At 38.8% G+C, this 20,661-nt stretch overlaps 1 protein-coding gene across 4 annotated transcripts in view; it reads right to left on the minus strand.

The window, feature by feature from the left end:
• Positions 1–20,661, minus strand: part of CCDC149 (coiled-coil domain containing 149) — a 53,401-nt gene that overhangs the window by 10,781 nt on the left and 21,959 nt on the right. For 3 of the 4 annotated variants that reach the window (XM_064449235.1, XM_064449234.1, XM_064449236.1), the window contains exons 5-10: positions 15,298–15,414; positions 13,660–13,832; positions 12,118–12,190; positions 10,706–10,790; positions 9,312–9,456; positions 3,126–3,202 (exon numbers count right to left, since the gene is read on the minus strand). In XM_064449235.1, the coding sequence (XP_064305305.1) occupies positions 3,126–3,202; positions 9,312–9,456; positions 10,706–10,790; positions 12,118–12,190; positions 13,660–13,832; positions 15,298–15,414 (670 nt within the window). The remainder of the gene's footprint in view (positions 1–3,125; positions 3,203–9,311; positions 9,457–10,705; positions 10,791–12,117; positions 12,191–13,659; positions 13,833–15,297; positions 15,415–20,661) is intronic. The other variant, XM_064449237.1, reaches the window with a different exon arrangement.

Below are 20,661 nucleotides of genomic sequence, written 5' to 3' on the forward strand. Positions count from 1 at the left end.
ATCCATTCATGAAGGAGGGACATGAGGGTATTGCTGCACTATATTCTGTGAATCGTGATGTGAAGTCAGATTACACACAGGGAATTTCAATTATCTGCCGTGTAAGCTCAATTTCATAACTTCTGTAGCTTCGCGTTCCTCTATTTAATGAATCTTTCAAGGACTTTAGTGAAAAGTGTACAGAACTCAAAATAAGCAGACAAATGAGTTTTCAGTAGTAGTAAATTCTTCATTTTCTGCTCCAGGGTTGGGTATCCTTATAACCTCTGCCGCACCCTGCACAGCTGTAACTGGCTATACCCACAGCAGCTGCTGAACCCATTAATTCTGCCTTGCCTCTGCTCCACGCTGATTACTGCAGAGCAAGAGGCAGTGCTGAAACTTTCTTATCATCCCAGACAGAAAAAGGCTGAGTCATGGTCTGCTCTTTTCTTAGGCTTTTTTTCCTGTGGAAATTGGGAATTTTCAGGAAATGATAGATTTAAAAAAAAAAAAATACAGAATTACTTATCTGGATGTCTAGTGACATTAAAGTGTGGGAGGAATAAGGTGTTCATGATGTAGTATTACCGAATACACTTAGCATATTAGGTGTGCATATTTGAATCACAAAGTACCTACGACAAACAAAGAATTCAATGATTCTGCGAACATCACATTCTCTGCTTCCTCCTCAAGGCAAGTAGGCTCATAAAAAGAAAGATCAGAGCCAAATCTATGCCCAAGCTTGCTTTCTTTTCAGCAATGAACTTCACAAGAGATTCATTTAATTAAAGCCCATTTTCCAACCAGGGGAAGCAAAAGTTTGTGGTAGGCAGAACTTCTGCAGAAAATTAACCATGCTACCAGTTTCACCATTTCAAAAATTAAATAGGCGCTTCCTCTTCAAGTAGCTTCCCCAGAGTTCATTCATACATTGCTCAAAAAGCAGATGACAAATATGTCACCTAACAAAAAATTAGACGCAGCCAAGCTCTTTCTTCAATGGGATGAAGTTTACTAACATTATTTATTAATACCATTTGGAAGATATTAATATCATGGTGACAGCAGATGTTATAAATGTTATATGGACAACAATGTCCAAGTAGGAACATTAACTTCAGATTAAAAACCTGCAAGTTATAATGCGTGTTTATTTCAGTGCTAGACTGAACATCAGCTTTCACCTGCATATTTTTTCCAATGACAAAAAAAGTTCAACTCAAAACCAAATAATTTTTTTCTCTGGATTTAAGCCTGACTAGATGAGACACTCTCCATGTTCTGCCCCTCACCCAAGACAACATTCAGCTGCACAGTCCACTGTGGTAGTTCCCACGCTATTTGTTACACGCTGCTGTTTTATGGAGCAGAAGCCTTCCACGCTCTGAAAAGAAAATTGATGACCCACCAGGTGTTGCAAGGCTCTTTCTAACCACCTTGGGACTAGAGTGCACTTGGAAACAAAAGTGCACTCTTGATTTAAAAGGCAAGCAGCAAGGGGCTCAACAGAACTCGCAATCCAGTGTAAAATTCCTTTACAACTATTTAAGATCATCCTTTCTTACTATTTTTCTCTATTTAAAGGAATTGCCTTGTAGAGCAGTCTCTTATTTCTCTGTGGTCATCTGACTCACTTCACTGAACATCTTAATCTGTCAGATATAAAAATGTTCAGATAACATTTTTGTTTATTTACATGCAGTGACAATATTTAACGTACTGCTAAAATCAGTTACTAAAAAATATATGTCAAGCAGAACCTACTCCCAAATCCCACTGAGACATTGTAGCTCAGGCCTTCAGGCAGCAATAGAAAGGAAGGAAAGAGAGAGTTGTTATTGTATAAACGTTAATTTGATATCTTACCTACACAGACCAACAATGGTGCAAGAAGTTCCCACTGTTCCATTATTTTAATACATTTTGCAAAGATTAGAAATGCTGCGTTTATTAGTGTATTAATTTCATGGACCACTGTTTTGGAAAAAAACCTAAGAAATACCTTAAACTGATGAGTTCACAATACACATTTGTACTGATGTACAAAACTGCATTAGGAGGGTCTTAGACAAATATTTCACCTGCATCCTTTGGAGAATGTGGGGAGGGACAAATGCACTAAGTATACTACGTACATTAGGTGACTAACTGAAGAGTGATCCATGGAAACAAGTTTGGGACCTTCAGTTCTGGAAAGTGTCAATAAGAAAGCCAGTTCCAGAAAGGGCGACTGAGAATGCTGCAACAGGCACGCTACACCGCATCAGGCCAAACAGTTGAACAGAATAGGTTTGTCAGAAAGTCTCTTCAGCTTTGTCTAATGTTTTCTTCCAGATGGAAAGGTTAGGCGTGAAAAAACACAGAGCCAAAAACCTAGAAGCTTAAACCACACCATCTCCCACCCCTGGTAGTGCTGACAGGAAGCTGTAAACAACAAAGCCTAATGATGCAAACACCAACAATGGAGTAGCATAATTTACAGTGGTTAAAGAAGACACAATTAGGTGTAATGGGAAGAAAAGAAGCAAAAAGTAAATGTAAATTAAATATTGCACATTTTCCTAACAGGAAGGTATATTAGGAAGCAGATTAATCTCCCATTACTTGAGTAATTCAAAACCAAATACAATACTTAAGATGCTACAGGGAATAAGCCTGTTCTGGAGAGACGGACTAGAAAATTTAAGATCATTTACATTTCCAATTTCTCAGAGTTTATGATTCTGCAGAAAAACATTAAAGAAACAGGGTTAAAATCCATGGAAGTTATGAGAGGTACAAAATCAATAAATAAAATTTGTTGAAAAATATAATGGCCAATATCCTGCGTACCATTTTACACAACTGTTTAAATAAAATAGTTCAAATTTTTGTGCCTGCAGACTACGGAGACAACCTGATTATTTCCAGTACTTAAAACTTCTTTTTTTCAGTATACATACTTGACTTAGAGTTTAAAGAGTCTAGTGATTTTTGGTTTCAACGTAACATTTATTAGAGGTTTCTAATTTTGCAGATGTGCTGAACAGCACATTCAAAAGATAACTGTCATTAAAAAAATTATAGCCAAGCTTTTCTTAAATGCAAATATACCCTTGAAAACTAAATAATGAAAGCTGTTCTTTTGAATTTTTACTAACCTGGAAGACTCCACAAGCCAGCAATTTCCAAAGTTCTTAATTTCTTTTCTAGTTCTGCCACTCGATTACCTAGAATTCTTTGGAAAAAGAAAACAAAACCAAAAGCCAGGGACAGTCAGCTGAGATGAGATTCCTTGTTATACTGAGGTAACCAAAGCCCACTTGCTTACATGACTACAGTTGAATTTTGAAGCTGTTAATTAGTGCAGTAAACCTGTATACTGTCATCTCTTTTCACTAATGGCAATGGACAACCCCCCCCCCCACCCCCCTGAGTTTAAAAAAAAAGAAGTCTACCCAAAAGAATAGCAACTCACAATATTTATACTTCCTTGCCTGCAAATATCTCTTCCTTGTTACTTTTACTTTCTCTACAGCTAAAACGCTGTACAGACAAAATACAGAAAACTCAAGACAACATCTAGATTGATTTTGAAGTTCAAATTCAGTTTTGGCCTAGTCCTTCATTCACAAAGGTTTCTCTATCACTAAGATTGCTTAAAATGGCAAGGAATATCTTTCCTACTACATCTTTTCTTTCAGTGCTGAACTCTGTTTTCTACTTTACTAAAAAGCTTCAAGTTCTTTAGTGCCTTTATCACCCACTCTCAGTCTTCACTGCATTTCTTGGGTCATTCCTTCTTTTGTATCTGATTCCTACACAAATACTATTTGCAGTTAACTCTCCTGCAGGATTTAACTCTTAGTCTTAATTCTCTCCCGAGATCAAATGAGAGATTTCATTTCTCTTGCAGAGAGCTCTTTTTTCCAATGAATTTTTGAAAGTGTTTCTCTCACAGACACAGCAAGACTCCTAGAGTTAAAAAGTCTTTAAATAAATCCCAAACAATACTCAACAGAGTGAGAAACCTAGACGAGGCAGCTATTGTAAACATGACAGCAGAGATAATGGACAGCAAGTTTTACTCATCAAATTACAGCAACAGGATAAGTCAGTTAAATTTGAACTGAATGCTGAGAAGCAGCATATCACAACACTGCAAGGCAACAGTATCTTCCCATGCTCACCAGTGCTCTGTAATACTGCACTGCATGCTCTCTACCGAGGGTTTTATGCTGCAGACGTTTGAGCATACTGGGAATGTCATTACTGACAAGATGGCAGAATCTGGGAAGGATGTGAAGAGTAGCAAACCCAGCAAATATCAAAGAGGCTAGAAAAATTGATTAACAAGGACTAAGTATTTTTGAAATCTCTACTGTGAGGGCTCTGCAATGACAAAATAAAAGCCTGCAAGTATTTTAAAGATTACAAAAATATCGAGATGAGAGGGAGAATGTAAAAGAGAAAGAGAAAGCTTACAATAAATATCAAAGAAAGCACTGAGAGGTACAGGGGTGTAAAGCAACTAAAAAGCAAACGGTTCATCACATTTACAAGCAGAGGAGAGAGGACATTTGGGAGCAGTTATGTTTATTTCCCCATTGAAACTCAGTAATCAAATAGGTTACCAAGGTTATGATGGATCTATTACTGTCTTCTCCAATTACAATCAAAATTGTTCAAGCCTAGATTTTGCTTTCAGAATGCTTCCATCTGGTATGAGAGACTTAGCCTTAATAACTCTATTTTCATATCCCAGTGTATGGCCTGACATCCAGCAACTGCGCTCTGCAGTACAAAGAGCAATGGGTGACGGAGAAAGGCACAGGGTGACTTACAAGAAGCTCTGCCTTGTGCACTGGGAGCCCACTCCCACCTCCCTGTCTAAGGCCCCACCAAAGGTCAGCTGAAGGATGTGTAGTTCTCCTGGGAACAGCAGACATGATGCAAGACTATTTCCACGTTGTGTTAGCTCAGGCAGGGAGCCAACAAAACAAAATTGATGTGGTTAATGGTTGCCACCACAAATGGGTCACCAGTTTAGCACTTCTGCCAGAAAAAGAAAAAATCCTTATTATTTTCAGAAGTAGCTCACCAGTAGTTCCAGGGCAGAAAAGGGGGGAAAGATACTGCCCTCCCTGTTAGCTTGCTGTATCACAGAAGGAAACTCAGCCCTCTGCATCAAGTTCAGTTATTGCTACTGCTCTTTTTAGTCAGACAACAACAGCGAAGTCACTTTTCTCTTGCTTTTCTTAAATTTTATGATTAATTTATCAGCTGTACCACACTATTTCTTAAGATTCTGGAGCAAATATATCCTGATAATTCCTACTGGATCCTTGGAAGAGGTGCTAAGCTATTTTTTAACCTCTTCCAGATTCTCACGTAGAAGGATCATACTGCAGCTCTGAACAATGGTTGGCAAAAAGAAAGGACAATACTTAACCCTGCTCCTTTCATTCAGGAAGAGAGAAAAATACATTCAGTGATGAGTATGATTCTTCTAGTTTGCTCCAAACCACATTATCTGAAGACAAGTATGGGAGAAATGAACCCTAGTAAAGACGCGAGTTCTTATAGAAACGTTTTTTAAAAAAATAAATGTGTAAGCAATCCTAAACAGAGTGTGGTTTATCCCATTCCTTCCTTTCCCGTGACCTCCAGATAATTTGCCACCTTTGTATGTGCTGTAGGAAGACTGAGCTGTGGTAGCCTGGAACAGTAGGTATTTTTAAAGGTGCTGCATGGGTTGGTAGCATCAAATTCCCTAATCTATTTTTTTTAAATCTCTCGCCATAGTGGACCAGATCCTTCGACTAAAACAGAAGGATCACATCATGGACAAAGGCGCCAATAGTTATTTCTATTGTCCTCTGGTCATGTGTCTAATGCAATAAGGGATTTAGTCTAAACCTCCCTCCAGGACAAGGTTTTACAGAAGTCTGTTGTTCATTGAACAGCAGCCATGCTCCCACCTGAATTTAGAAGCTCCCTTCTAGCTTTCCAATCTGCCCAACATAGATGGTCGTAATCTGAAGGGAGCTGTGGTAATTTACAGCACCTGAGCTCTGTTCACCTCACTTTCAATTTAGATCTTGCTACAGAAGGCATATACCCTCATACAGATACAATCACCTAAATGTCTGTAAATAGGATCTGTCACGGTCACGTATCTAGTTCTATACATCACATAGAAACATTACTCAGTTACAGACTGACACAATCCATTTTGTAATTGTGGTCATGACCGAGCTTGCCCAAGTTAGAAATGTTAAAATTCGTGCAACATGTCCAAGCAGCAGAGCAGCTTCTACACTGATCTGGCTTGCATGGGTGCTGGTAATTTCAGGAACAAATGGCACTAAAAAGAACATCTAAGAAACCGTTTATTGCTGGTAGAAGAAAAAAAGATTTTTGTCTGCTTGCTAGGCAGGGTTAGGACTCTCTGTTTTTGCATTTATGTAACTATTTAATCTTGCAACAGATTACTGCATACAGAATTCATTTACAACTGCCTTTGCAAATTAAGCTAATGTGCTTGTCAGAAAAAACACAGGATGTTACTTAAACTTAGCAGGAGTAGCTACCAATCACCTGTGGAAAATGACCTGTTTTTCTTCCCAAACAATTTCTTTTTTCCTTAAAAGTGGGGCTAAAAAATTAAGGGCTGGATTTAGCCTACTTGTTCCTACGCACATACTCCCACCGCTCCTTTTATCGTGCCACATATTTAGAAAAGCAGCAATAACAATAGCGTGTCTGTTCCAAGAGCAAGTGACAATGGATGTTTTTAAATGCAAGCAACAAAAGAGGTTTTGACTTTAGAGTAGGTTACCTGTTTGGAGGAAAATACGTTCATATGGTCTGAAAAGTCTAATCTATGGATAATAGTGTCACTAATAGGTAAATCATCTATCAAATATCAAAAGCAGAACTTCTTCCCTGAATGAAATAACCAGCCCAAAATCTCATGTTCTTTACCCAATAGAATCTCACCTTCCTCACACAGCAATCTGAAGGAGTAACTGTGTCCTCCAAACATGCTCTTTCAGCAGGGAAACCCAGACAAACAGGACAGACAGGCGAAGGAGAAGACTTCTACTTTCTGACTTGTGTAAAACCTTTTGTCATTACAATTTTCTTTAGCCCCACATCCTTCTCAACCCTTACTTTGAATAGAAAAAGTCTTCAACAAAAGAATGCATCTTCTACTAGTACCAGTTTATGGACCTGTCCATTTTACTTGTGCACTGACCTCACTCTCATCTCTAACCTTCTCCAATAGGTGGGCAGTTTCTTCCCCATTTTCAGAAGTCACCAGTCTCTACTTGTAACTTTTTACATGGCAAAGAAGTGCCCCAACAACCAGCTAATGCACCTCAAATAAAGGATATGTTTCCCTGATGTCCTACCTGCATTTTCCTCTTACCCTTTAACCCTTCTGGGTCTTAGGTGTTTCCACTTGAAGTAGTTCCCATTACTCCTAGCTCCTTAAAAGTTTCTTTAATCCGACTAAGGCCAAAGGTGACAAAAAGAATGAGCATACCACACAGGAGTGTTGCTGAGGCTCTTCCGTCAACTTGCCCAGGATTTGTCTTTATTTTTTTTTGCCCCTGAAGCATCCTGAACTAACACAACACTACAGCTCTGAGCACACACTCCTGACCAAGGAGAGATATGGACTGTCGCCTCCCTCCAAGATCTGGTCTTCTACTGGGCACAGAATATTTGTTCATGCACACATCCAATCTCTACTCCCATGGCTATATATGACCCGTTAGGCACGCAGATAAAAGAATCTTATCTCCTTGTGAAGGCTTATCTCAAGAAAACCCATACTGAAGAGCTGAAAGCAGAGACAGTGGTATCAGAAAGTAAAACCATCATCGCAACAATATGATTGAGAGATGCAAGAGATTGCATATGATCAAAAAGATACAGAATTAAGAAAGAAGTTTGCTATGGTTATAAGCAAGAGTATGCAAACACCAGGTAATGATACCATGTCAGGACATAAAAGGCAAAGATTTGTTATTCCAAGTATAACCAAAGTTACTCTCTGGATTTTTTCCTTCTGATGTTACATTAGCAGTAAGAAGGGAGCAAGCAGGTGTTAGTCCTTCATTAGCACTGCTCAGTGCAGGAACTCCTCTTGCATTATATGACACACTTACAGACACGAATTGACTGAGCTGCCATCAGTTAGATCTGGGCTACATTTTCACTGCTTTAGTCTCCCTTTAGCTGATTAGGCATTTGCTTTCTCAAGAGTATTAAGAGTGGCTATAAACTGCTCTTCCACTTCTGTTGCCACATCACTAAGAATTATGCAATGGAGTCTGCCTAGTATCAGAGTTATCAATTTTCAAAATGAATCATCTATTCTAGTGCAATACAGTTTACTCCAGTACTATTCCTTCCTTTCATGAAAGATGTCTGCCTGTTTCTGGCATCTGGTCCTGATGTGCTTTTGAGAAGCCTGAATAACCTCTGATTACCAGTAGTGACTCAATGATTTAAAAAAAAAAAAAAAAGAGGGGGGGGGGCGGGAACTGAGCACAGAATCAAGGAACACTTCCTAGCTCTGATTTTCATACACTGTATAAGGACAATAATATCAGAATGTCAGAAAATGTGTCAAAAATTATTATATTCTGCCATGATAGGAGCTGTGCAAGACACAAAGAATTACTGATGAGTAGAATAGCTAAGAGTAAACAAATTCTCCTTGAAAGTTCAGTTCAGATTTTTTAAAAAATCATATAGTAGCAATCCAACTGTGTTTATCTCCTACAACTTTTGACAAGGTAACTATGGGGGCAACAGCTATCATTTGTATGACACCTAGGCCGCTAGGTGTCATTTGTATGACACCTGGGCCAAATGTTAACACTAAACCCTTTCAGACCCTTTCCTAGGTGTAACATTTACTATTCCCACCAGTGTTCATTAGAAAATTCCTACATTAACAACCAATTATCACAGAACCTCTCCTCCAGTTCAAGGGTGTCTTCCTCCTAGCAGCTTTTCTTTAGCCTCCCTACGAACTACCTGCTAGAAGTCTCCTGTGTGATTACAGTTTGTTTTAAACCTGAGCAGCAAACTAATCCTTGCCTAGCAGAGGCACACAGATCTCTGTCAGTCCCAGACTTTACTGTGAAAATGTAATTTTTCTCTAAACACATACCTGATCTTAAAAACTAAAGAACCTACCAGTTAACAATAACAATGAAATTTCTGTAAAAATGGACCTTCCTTCCCATTTCTCTGAAACTCACCCAAAACTATGACTTTTCCATAGCTTGGTAAGTTCTATTTTACTTAGAAGTCATGTCACCTACTTGTTGGTTTGCCTTTGGTGTTGTATGACCATGTTTTTTTCATGGATAGTTTCCAGCAATGCAGTGGCCAGTGATTTGAGATCTGAAATGGACTGTGGTGTGGCTGGTAGGCTACATCCGTGATCCTCCGACAACAGCTCTTGGACTATAATATTAAAAACATAAATGAGTTTTGGCTTCTGATGCACAGAGGAGTGACACAAACATTTACTTAATATTAAAGAACTACTCTTACTACTTAAATGAATACATATTTTTTTCCCTTCAACTAACAAACAAAGCCAGAAGACCAGAAATATAATATCTAGCCGGCATAAAGACGGTGGCTTTCTAAGCTGATGGTCATTCCACAGCAACTGCCAGAACAAGTATATGTAGACACAACTTATATTAACCCTGTTCTGCTTTTGGAAAATTATTTTTGTTCAGAAGAAAACAAACTCATTCTTCTACAGGCCTCCAGATTGGTAAAAATCAGTCATTTCTCTCCTACTTACATTAAAACATAAGTCCACAAGGAAGCTTTTCTTTTACTTTTTTGAATTATTATATCCTTCAGGTTACTTAAGGCTGATGTGAAAATACAGTCACCCATGAACCCTTCCTCTGCAGCTTAGAGCCTTTACCTCTCAACCACATCAGGAAGTTCACTAGTATCATTAACTTCTGTAACTACCATCTGGCTCTGCCTCTTTTTATATATATATGTATGTATGTATGCATGCCTGCATGCAAGTACATGGAGAAGAGGACAGAAGAGACATCAAAAACAGAAAAGCAAGTTTCAACCTACCATGAGAAATACTACTGATTTTGCGTGTGTATGTGTGCGAATATACAAACTCCTAACTTTCTCTTTTCCTTTCTTTCATATTCTGGATATTTTCTTTGAGGGGGGAAAACAGATTACTCCATTTTGCAATCCCACAAAGAAACACGGGACAGAAGGATTTCTTACAAAACATACAAATGTAAAAGCTTCCAAGAACATGAGCAGAAAACCTGACTTAGGGCCCCTCCTCTACCACCCAGTCTATTTTTCATTGGAATATGAATTGTGATTGCCATTGTTAGCAGAGCAAAGAGATGAATAAAGAAGTGATTTGTCAGGGTCAAAGTTGCAGAGGAGTTTAGAGATTAAAAAAAATTGGTAAAACTCACAGGGGAGAGAGAATAAATGGCAAAAGAGTAACAAAAGGAGTAGCAGTACTCAAAAGGCAAATTTTATGTTGTCAAGTCAACTGAGAAAAGGACAAAAATTAGCACATGATAATAAACAGGAAAGAGAAGAAAGATTTTGGTTTGGTTGGTGAGGAAAGGGTTACTGAAATCAAGAGGTAAGATGGAAGGAATTCAATGAGATACACAAACACCATGCTACGTTTATGTAATACCTTGTTTTGCAGACAGGACTCCAGTCAGAGCATTGCTACTGGATCTACTATGAGTCTTTGAATTTTTTCTTCTCTCTAGTGCATTCTAAGGAAACAATAAATATCTTATTTAGAAGAACAGTAGCTAACAAACCCTTTCATTAGGAGTAAAGAATCTGGAACTTTGGATTTTGGTCTCAGAACAACTCTGCAGGGCCTGGAGCTTACACCCATCATAACCTATGGGAGCGTGACTCTCCTGGAGTACTATTCTCCAGCCTAAAAAATCTTTGCAACGTTACGAAGACTCATTCTGTCCCATTGCAATCACTTTATTGTAGTCTCTCCCACCCACTCTCCCCAATGCCTTTTTAAGACTTGCCTATTTTTTAATAATCTGCTGAGTGGCAGTGAAGATACTGCAGTATCCTGTAAAGCATATCAGTTGGGCACAAAATCAGACTTTCCCCACCGTTTCTTCAGAGAGGCTTCAAAGGGAAAGCTCAAACTCCTCTATCAGAGTTTTCAAAAGCCCTTTTAGTAGAAAATACTTTCAGGAACTCGCAGCAGAATGATCCTGCTACAGAAGTCCAGCTCTTCCAAAACAGTTACAGTTCTGTGAAACCCACCAGACTACCAAGATGCTCAGTTCTCACAAACAAACTCACTCACACTCCAAGAGACCCAAGTCATAAGTGTGAACATACACTGAAACAAACTTGGCACTTTGAGTTTTGCTCACACACAAAAAGCAGTAAGTGCTGTGACTGCTTTGTAGTGACCTAAATGGTTAAGAAGTCCTATCGACAGTCCGAAGACAACCCTCTCATGCTCTGACAAGCAGCCTCCCCTCCCACACCCCAAAATCACTCACAGAAGAAAACAGAGTGCTTGACTTCAGGGAAGAGCGAGAATATTTTGCCCTCAGGATTCAGTCCTGAAGGTTTCATGCAAAACAGCATATATCTTAAGCCAGGAATGGATGACCAATAAAGACTTAGCAATCATTAAGACACAAGAAGAAATAGTGCAGCCATTAGGGAACCGGGAGACAAGACCTGCTTGTGACAGCAACACAGCTGCCATCATTCACTATACACTGCGTGACCTGCTACTTTCACCTGTGAGCAGGCTGGAAGGCTGATCACCCTCCCCAGCAGGAGGAGGGTTCCACCACAGAACTTTAAAAAAAGGTATTTAATTCATTTTTAAAATACTCTTAATGAGCATCCCTTTGTACTACATCAGCTAAGAAGCCTACAAGGAAGACTGAGCATGTAATATGTATACATACCAATACTGGCAGAATGTTAATGGTGGATTTTCCTTTGAAGACACAATTTTGTTCTTTAAATGCATATGAATGTGAGAATGAACAATAACCTCCATAAACAAGGAAGCACAGTTTAGATGATACACTGAGAGGATCTTACCTTATATTTAGTAATAGTAGACTTAAGAAGGTTGACTTCCTCTTGAAGTTGTTTTAATCTCTCTTGGAGATACCTGAAAAAGAAATGTCATCAATCCTTTACTTCATGTTACCTTCAAGTACTGCCTCAAGCGCTCCTCTACTATTTGGCATGTCCTCTCTTTGAACTACCGAGAGTTCTTTTCCCTCTGCAGTTTTGTGAGGTATACAATAACAAAATCTTACTGCTCTTGACCCCATAAAACTTTAAGTAGAGAAACAAATTGCATCAGAAAAGGAGGGTGCCCTTCTGTTAGATTTGTCAAGCATGCTGCACAACTGTTTTATATCGGTCCTCAGGTTTTTGGGGAGGGAAGCTAAAAGGATATATTTATGTCTAGAGGGAATAGTCAGGAAGCATTTACTCGTGTCCTCTGTAGTTGAAGGTCTGTGAGATGGACACATGAAGATTTGTATATGTATCAACACAAGACCCAATTATGTGGAACTTCTGCATTGCCGTATCCATCACTTACATGGCACTTCTCATTAGCAATCACAAAGTAGAAAATTTAACAGTAGAGTTGAAAAATGGTCTACAGTTTACTGAAACAGTACAGTTCTTCCTAAGAGAGTTTATGCACTTGGAGTAGATGGCTATTTCCACATAGGAAAATATCTTTTTCATGTATAAAGGGTTTATAAAATATCCTCTTTCATGTTGTGCAACTGCAGCTATGTTAGGGTTTGTGACAATTTAACTATTTTAGAGAAAAAACAACATAACACTGTCAGTGGAGCAGGGGGCTTAAATTGACACAGAACTCTGTAGGCCACACAAACCAAAAAAAAATGTGGAGTTGCTGGGAGGAAGTAATGCCTTTGATATTACACATCCCTACCTGAAGCATAAGTCTCTGTAAATGGAAAGTGTCTTACAAGATTTATTTCACTTTAAGGTAATTGTTGATATTAAGGGAAGTACCTGCTATGGCTCTGTCAGTGACTCCTCTCTGTCATCCTTAGCAGAGACCATAAAACACATTCTTTTCCCAAGGAAGTGGCAAGAGTATCCACATGGGTGATTTCACCAGCAACTTTTGTTGGCAAATCACTCCATGTTGACAACCTCTCCCTGTGGTGAGAATTATGTCCAAAACTGTTAACTCAGGGTACTCAAAGTCCCTGTTTCCAGTCCAAGATTAGCCCATTACAGCTCACTATGAGTCTCTGAAGACACTGATTTTTAATATTCTTGCTTTTGGTGTCATACAGTGATGGGGAAAAAAGGTCTGCACTTCTTTCCTTTTAACTTGTTTAGCTCTATTTGGGAATATCACTAACATCTCTGTAGCCAAATAAAACATTGGTAATTTCCTGCAGCCTAACAGTCAATATTATTTGATGGTTAGCTACAGTACAAACAAAACAGACCAAAAAATTACCAAAATCTATTAATTTTTAATCTTGGATATATTTTCTTTAAAGTTTTGTTGTGACTGACTTCCTGATGCCCCTGTTAAAGCTTGTTCTAGGGAAGCACTAAGGTTTGCAACGCACTCACCTGTTCTCCATGCAGAGAGCATCTACGTCAATGATACGATTTTCATGCCCTCCTAAGACATGATTAAGTTCTTGGTTTAGTCTGTCAGACTTGTCTTGGTAAAAAGAGCGTTCCTCTTTCACATCCTGTAACTCATCCAGCGCAGCCTGAAGATCATATCTCAGAGTCTCGATCTGAGAAGAAAGGAGAGCTGTATGACTATTCTGAAGTTTAAACAAAAGATGACATAGTGCCCAAACTGAAAACAGCAACAAGCACTGCATGTCTGAACAGGATTGATTTTGGACAGTCAAGTCTTTCCAAAGCTCATAACCACCGGTACTTTTACTCTATTTTGGTACGATTTCATTAATTTAAAGGTAAGTAAAACAAGTCTAACTGCTAAAGTTACAAGATTTCTAGAAAACAACTAAAATGTAACAGCAAAAGAAACCTCAATCCATACTATAATTTTGCTACAAACATATTAAGCTGGTTTCATGATATAATTTCTACGACTCCAGGAATTAACTCAACTGAATAAGAATTTGGCAAATTTGGAGGATAAAGAAAAAGTCTGTAAGGGGGAATTTATACTAATTACAGGACTTTCAGCAATGAAGTTCCACAGAATAGGAAGAAGAACTGAGAAAAGTACAAAATAAGTCAACATGGAGTTTACAGGGTAAGCGTTGCTATTAAGCAAAAGGGTGAAGGACTCCAGTATGAAAGATACTGAAGGACAAAGAGCTTCAAACTTCCAAGGAGAGGAAATGGAGACCGTGAAAAAAAGTCTGCACTGAGTTGAGAAGTCTCCACTAGCACCTCAGAAAACACTGATAAGCCAGGAAGGACAACAGAAGACATGTGAAAAGAGGTCACATTATGAACAGAGAGAGCGCAAGCTTGGGAACAGAGATACCAGAGAGAATCACACTGGAAGAAGACCAAGTGCAGTCAACAGTCCTTCTGGTAAGCTAAAGTAGCGCTGTACTTGAGTGTACGCACCTCTTCCTGTCTCACAGAACGGCTCACTCAGGGTGGAACCAACATCGGCAGGAATGAGCACGGGAACAACAGAGAACACAAACCCCCAAAATTGTCCAGAAAGCTATGTGTTGGTATTAGGGAAAGAGTCTGATGAATTGGATGCTTCATCATACATAGTATTAATACAGACTTGGGGTAGGGAAAAGAGGTCTGATGCAAGAATTTTTCAGAAGAGGGGAAGAAATAGCTAAGAGGCAGGAGGAACAGGAGACTAACAACACTTCTACAGAAAATTTGATTCAGAGAATATCTTTAGGAGGTGCATCAGCTACCACATATTGTATTGAATACTTATAACAGCTTTCACTAAGGAGTCTCTTTCTTTCACATTCATTGACAATATTCAATTGTCACGAACTGCTGTTGCACATTATAAAAAGAGAAGAATCAATAATCTAGCAAATGAATTCCTGAGATTAGGAAACTCACTCTAACCACGTATGCGTGTTGAAGTTAGAGCTCAATAAGAACTATTTCTGTAAAAATCCCAACACCTTCACTGCTATTTGCAATGTTAATCAGCTACCAGCCCTCCAAACACAATGGAAGCAGCCAATTACTTGCACTAGCTCTGTAAAACATGACAGTATATGCCTCTTTAGTTATTACTTGTTCTCGAGCCTTCTCCAACTGTTGAACAAGGTCCTCCCGTTCATGTGCTGCAAAGTGGCGAGCCCCAACTTCATCATCTCCAAGTCTTTGCTTTGCTATTGTCATTCGAAGGAGCTGCGATTACAAAAACAGATTTGGTAAGCAAGAGAACACAGGCTGTAGCATCAGAGTATATCTGCATTAGAGAAAGTAAATCTGTCATAGATTTCATCTCTTCCAGGCCACACACAGCTGGTATTATTAAACCAGAGGGAATTTTCTGATCTGAGGGCTCAATCCTGTTCTCAGTGAAAAATTCCAGTTGAACACTCAAAGCATCAACAGGAGCTGAATTAGACCTTGCAACAATAGTCCTCACAGTATACAGATGATGAAAGACCAAGTAAACATAGGCACGTGGTCAATGTTGTTTAGGAGTGACAGGAACTAATTTTGGTCAGACTAAAACTAGAGAATTCTCAGAAAGCCATTTTCATATGTAAATCTTAAAATTCTCTGCAGCAGAGAACTCTTCCTAGTTAAGAATAAAAAGGCACAATGTGGCTTGCCCAGCTTAATTTTACTGATACCGCTTAAAATCCCACTGCGCTACATCAGTGCAGAATTTGCATTAACAGCTGCTAATACATTTGCTTGTGCATTATTTTTTTCATCTACTCAAAAAAGTTAATTCATGTTAAAAACAAAAAAACAGGCCCACCACAGACTTGGCCAAAATGCTCTAACAGCTAATGAACCCACAAACTTTGTGACAGCTGAAGGCAGTCTGCCTTGAATTAATACACAGTTATATTCAAAATCCAAAGCAAAAAGCAACTACCTTTCAAGAATCATGGAGTATTAAAGTAACAGTCCATAAGGCATTCAGCATTTAGAGTTGTTTATACTGAGTATAACTAGGCAAAAGTGTTGCCTCCCCATGGCCTCATTTGTAGGACCTCCAGAGACTAGAGAAACCCACCACAATAACCAGCCTGACTTTCCCCGTATCTTTTGACTGCACCAAGGAATTAATGTACATCATTATATCGCAGAATTGGGGGGGGAATCAATCTTCTGAAGTAGAAGATTGTACATTAAAATCTATCTTAGGTATTTATGGGATGCCAGTCACCATAGCTGCAATGTGCCAATTAAAATCCTGCTGATGCAAGACAGACTATCAAAATCATCCTCTCCACTTATTTCAGCTCCAGTTCAGTGCAAGTCAGTGAAGCTAGTACAACTTGTTCTGATAAGCAGTTCGCTTGTTCAGGGGAAGCTGTGCCCCCAAAAGTAACTGGTTTTGGCAAACTACATTTCCCCATCCCCACAGGGAAAGCACAAACCACTGCACAGTTAGTAAGGCTGAATGGATCCTAGGAGATATAATTCCTATTAATTCCTTTATCAAGACAAATAAGTCAAAAAGGCAACTAGCAAATCCTGGAATGGCTTCATAGCTATGGGACTGGTTTTTTTAAATGCTAAAAGGCTGATGAACAAAAGGTATGGTAACACTATTTAATTCAGTTAGATTAATTTAATTTCAGGAATCTCTTGCTAGCGAGAAAGGCAGTAATAAACAAATCTAATAACATTTTGAGGACTCAATCTTGTTCAGAGAAACTGGAAAGGGAAAGAGGAATCTTGCTTTACCAATGCCTCCAATGCCTGCAGCAGAGCAAAACTTCTGCGTAACGCTCGGCACCAGGCTGGGAACTGGATCAGAGCTGTGACTCATGCACTGTGACCAATCCTCCTCCAGCCAGGGAGGGCGTGAGGCATAAGATGCAATTATAACTGCAAGGAATTATTATGTGCAAGGTCAAACAGTCTGCCAATAGAAGAGAACTCTTTATTTACTACTAATTTTGAGACAAAAAGAAATGTGGATCAAGTCTTACAAAAAGAATGCTTCAGAAATACAAATTCAGCCACTAAAAGCAGCATTACAAACATACATAAAATAAAGTAAAATACCAGTCCATAATATGACAGAGTGCTTCCTCCAGACAGTTGGCCAGTCAGAGAGTTGACAGGGCAGAACAGGCCAAGTCCTTTAATTCTACATCATGAATGTCTCATGAGGCACCACCACCTGCTATAAAATTCTTCCCTAAAAATGCTGTGACCCAAAGAGACACTAAGCGTTATGCCAGAGGTTTAAGGCTTTATTTCATATATTAGTATTTTGTTATAAACTTTATACATCTGCCCTCCGGCTGCTGTATTTTTATTTCTGTAATTCAGAAAACACTGAGGAAAGGACCGCTCAACTTCATTTGGCAGCTAGAGAATAGGTTAACGCTACCCCTCAGGATGCTGTGAACAGCACCCACAGCAGAGTGGATTTAAATTAATGGCACCTTAGCAGAGATAGCTCCTGTTTGTCAAGAACCCATAGATTGTTAACCAGAACAATGCAGTGCTGCAAGCCACTAGTCTTTATTACTGTAATATCACAGCTTTTTTCTTGATCAGTGTCAGCTAAAGTAATTATTTATGAAGTAGCAGCTCTGTAGCAGCCCCACAATGCCCCAAACAGGTTTCACTGCAATAGCTGCTGTGCAGGGTAGCATTGCGCAGACAATGCCTGCACCAAAGTTGTACATTCCTGATTAACGATAAAACATGCAGAACGAAAAGGGAAACAAGCACAACCGGTAAAATCTTCATGGAAGGAAGAAACCATCATGTTTAGCCACAGTCACTGACAGCAATTGTCTTCACCATGTTGCCTACAAAATCTCAAAAAGAGGACCAGAACTATGCAAATTTGCTACCTTAAGCCCCAGTTCTGCCAAAACACAGGCACAACATTTAACATTTCGCACTGTTGCTGCATGATTGATTGTCTGCCTTATAATAAGGAGCTGTCAGTGATACTGCTGCCATTGTTTCCCATGCATCTTCCTCTCACTTAGCACTGCCCTCGACAGCTTACAAAACCATTTTTTTGCCTGGGTAGGAATTCAAGTGGAGGCAACTGAGTCATCTAGTCTTCCAGAAGCCTCCAGTTTCTCATATACTTTCCATTTTCACCCTTTTACAAGAGAGAATTATATTTCCTAACTATCCTTGCCTAAGTTTCAGTAATTGTTCTCTAAGCATTGCTGCCAGAATGTTAGGAAAGAAAAACATGTACAAATAACTATCATAGAATCGTTTTCATGTGTCAGAGCTGGTAAGAGATTGTGATCAATCATAAAAATAGTCTTAGATATCTGTTGCTGCAGCACTGCAGTCTAACTATTGCTCTATTTCTGAAATTGCAGCAACATAGCCTTTGAAAGACTGCCTCAAGAAGTTGTATTATTTGTGCCCACAGAATTCTAGCTGAAATAAAAGGAAAAAATTAGTCCAGTTAAACCAAACGCAAGTAATTTGTTATTGCCTAACTGATGATGTACTTGATTTCAACAAGTAAAATGTCACCAGTTTAAGGTCTTACTAATCCAAGTCACTGTATCCTGCTCATAGCAAACATAAAAGCAGTGAAAAACAAGTCACGCTATCAAAACAGTTCTTTATCAATAGAGCTAATGTGTGATATTTAAAGAGTTTTTTTTCTTTTTCAGTCCTACAAAGCTCTTGCCACTCAGTGACAAAGCCTGTATGAGTCACCCCTGCTCAGACAGAGGCAGAATTGTTCATCCATAAGCAGCTTCACTTGCTGCAAAAGCAGCTGTTTGTTCATCTCTTGCCAGAAGTAACGTTGACGTAGACCAGCTGGGCAGGATGCCCTCCCTCACTTCGGATAAAGCAGAGAGAAGAATGCAGGGGAAAAAATGTAAGAACTAGCAAATTATTATAGTTCTTTGTTTTTGTATATACCATGCATTATCTGGACTCCAGTGCCTGAAGTAACCCAGCTGCTGGTACAGGAGAAATGATGAGCAGAACAGAACAGCTTCAGGAACAAGCCTAGAATTTTATCACCAAAGCTAGAAGGGAGCAAAATCTGACACACGAGGAGAGTGTTAGATCCCTCAGAGAGATGGCAATGCTTTTTTACGCACTTCAAAAAACAGCAACCTGACTCTAAAAAAAGCTCTATTTCTCATCTACTAGGAAAGTGAAGAATGTATTCCAAAAATGAAAATCCTAGTCTAAATTAATCCCTGTCTGATGCAGTTCCTCCCTCCCCCTCTTTATTTAGCAATGCACTATTTTGCACCTTTTGGAGAGGGGCACAGTGGGCAGAATAACTCTTTTTGTATTCTTCCATTTCTATGAGGGTCGTGAATACAAATTCATGCTGAGAATACAGATGTCACAAAGATGACCAGCTAACATCAAGTTAACCCACAAAGGCAAATCTACACAAAGGCAGTTCAAGCACAAAGTAGGCAGCTCTGCGATACCAAGATCATATTGTTATAAGGAATTAGAATAGGCACATAACCTTGATATTTAAATATGTTGTAGTTGTACTACCTTTGTGTTCTGTTTGTACCCTTGGTTATGCCTTCAGGACTGGCTTGGGAACGGCTCTATGTATGGCATAACTTTAGTACTGGAGAACTGCAAGGCACTGCCTTCCACACTGTAATACAGCCCACACAATAACATGCAGATGAAAAGAAACACTGGGGAAGCTGGTCTTTGAAGACTTGGGCAAGTTACACTGAATGTTATGCATACTACAAATTCAGGTTTCACTTGACCCCTTCCCAGCTCCCTGCACACCTTCAGGGAAGTCCTTTGTGGTAAACAATTAATAAAACTGCATTATGACAATATACTTATGTTTAAAATAAAATAAATAAAATAAAATCAATTTAAATGGAAAGAAAAAGGCCACATGAATAATTAAAATCTGCGTCATTTTTATTCACATTTTTAAATCCCACAACTTTAAAACTGTCGTTGAGGGAGGGAAGTTATCATTCATTATTTGTTTCATTTTTTACTTCGTTAACCACCTCGACTCTCAAATTCAACTTCTCACTAGTCTGATCTCTGAATGTACTTTTGTGTACAGCTCCAGCTGTGAATGTTACACACATTTGGCTTGAGTTTAAATATTTCAATTAACAGAGACAACAGGAGTTTGATTAATACCAAATGGCAGATTTTGAGCAATGTTCCATATAACTTGCTAAATTTAGCAATAAAATAAATTAGTTATGTAAGGGTAATAGGATGAGGGCTTAATGCAAAGTTCACTATATATATTTGTGATCACCTCCTCCATATTTCTTAAGGGAAAAATTATGCCTCCACTGGTTTTATCATCTACTAAAATTTAGCATTTTCATTGCAAAATAAATTGAAAATTATCATACAATGAAGAAGAAACGCTTATCCATACTTATTTGTAAGAGGAAATACCACTAAAAGACCGACAGAAAGACCGACAGAAAGACCGACAGAAAG

This window comes from Phalacrocorax carbo, chromosome 4 (assembly GCF_963921805.1).
Source record: "Phalacrocorax carbo chromosome 4, bPhaCar2.1, whole genome shotgun sequence".
NCBI lineage: Eukaryota > Metazoa > Chordata > Aves > Suliformes > Phalacrocoracidae > Phalacrocorax > Phalacrocorax carbo.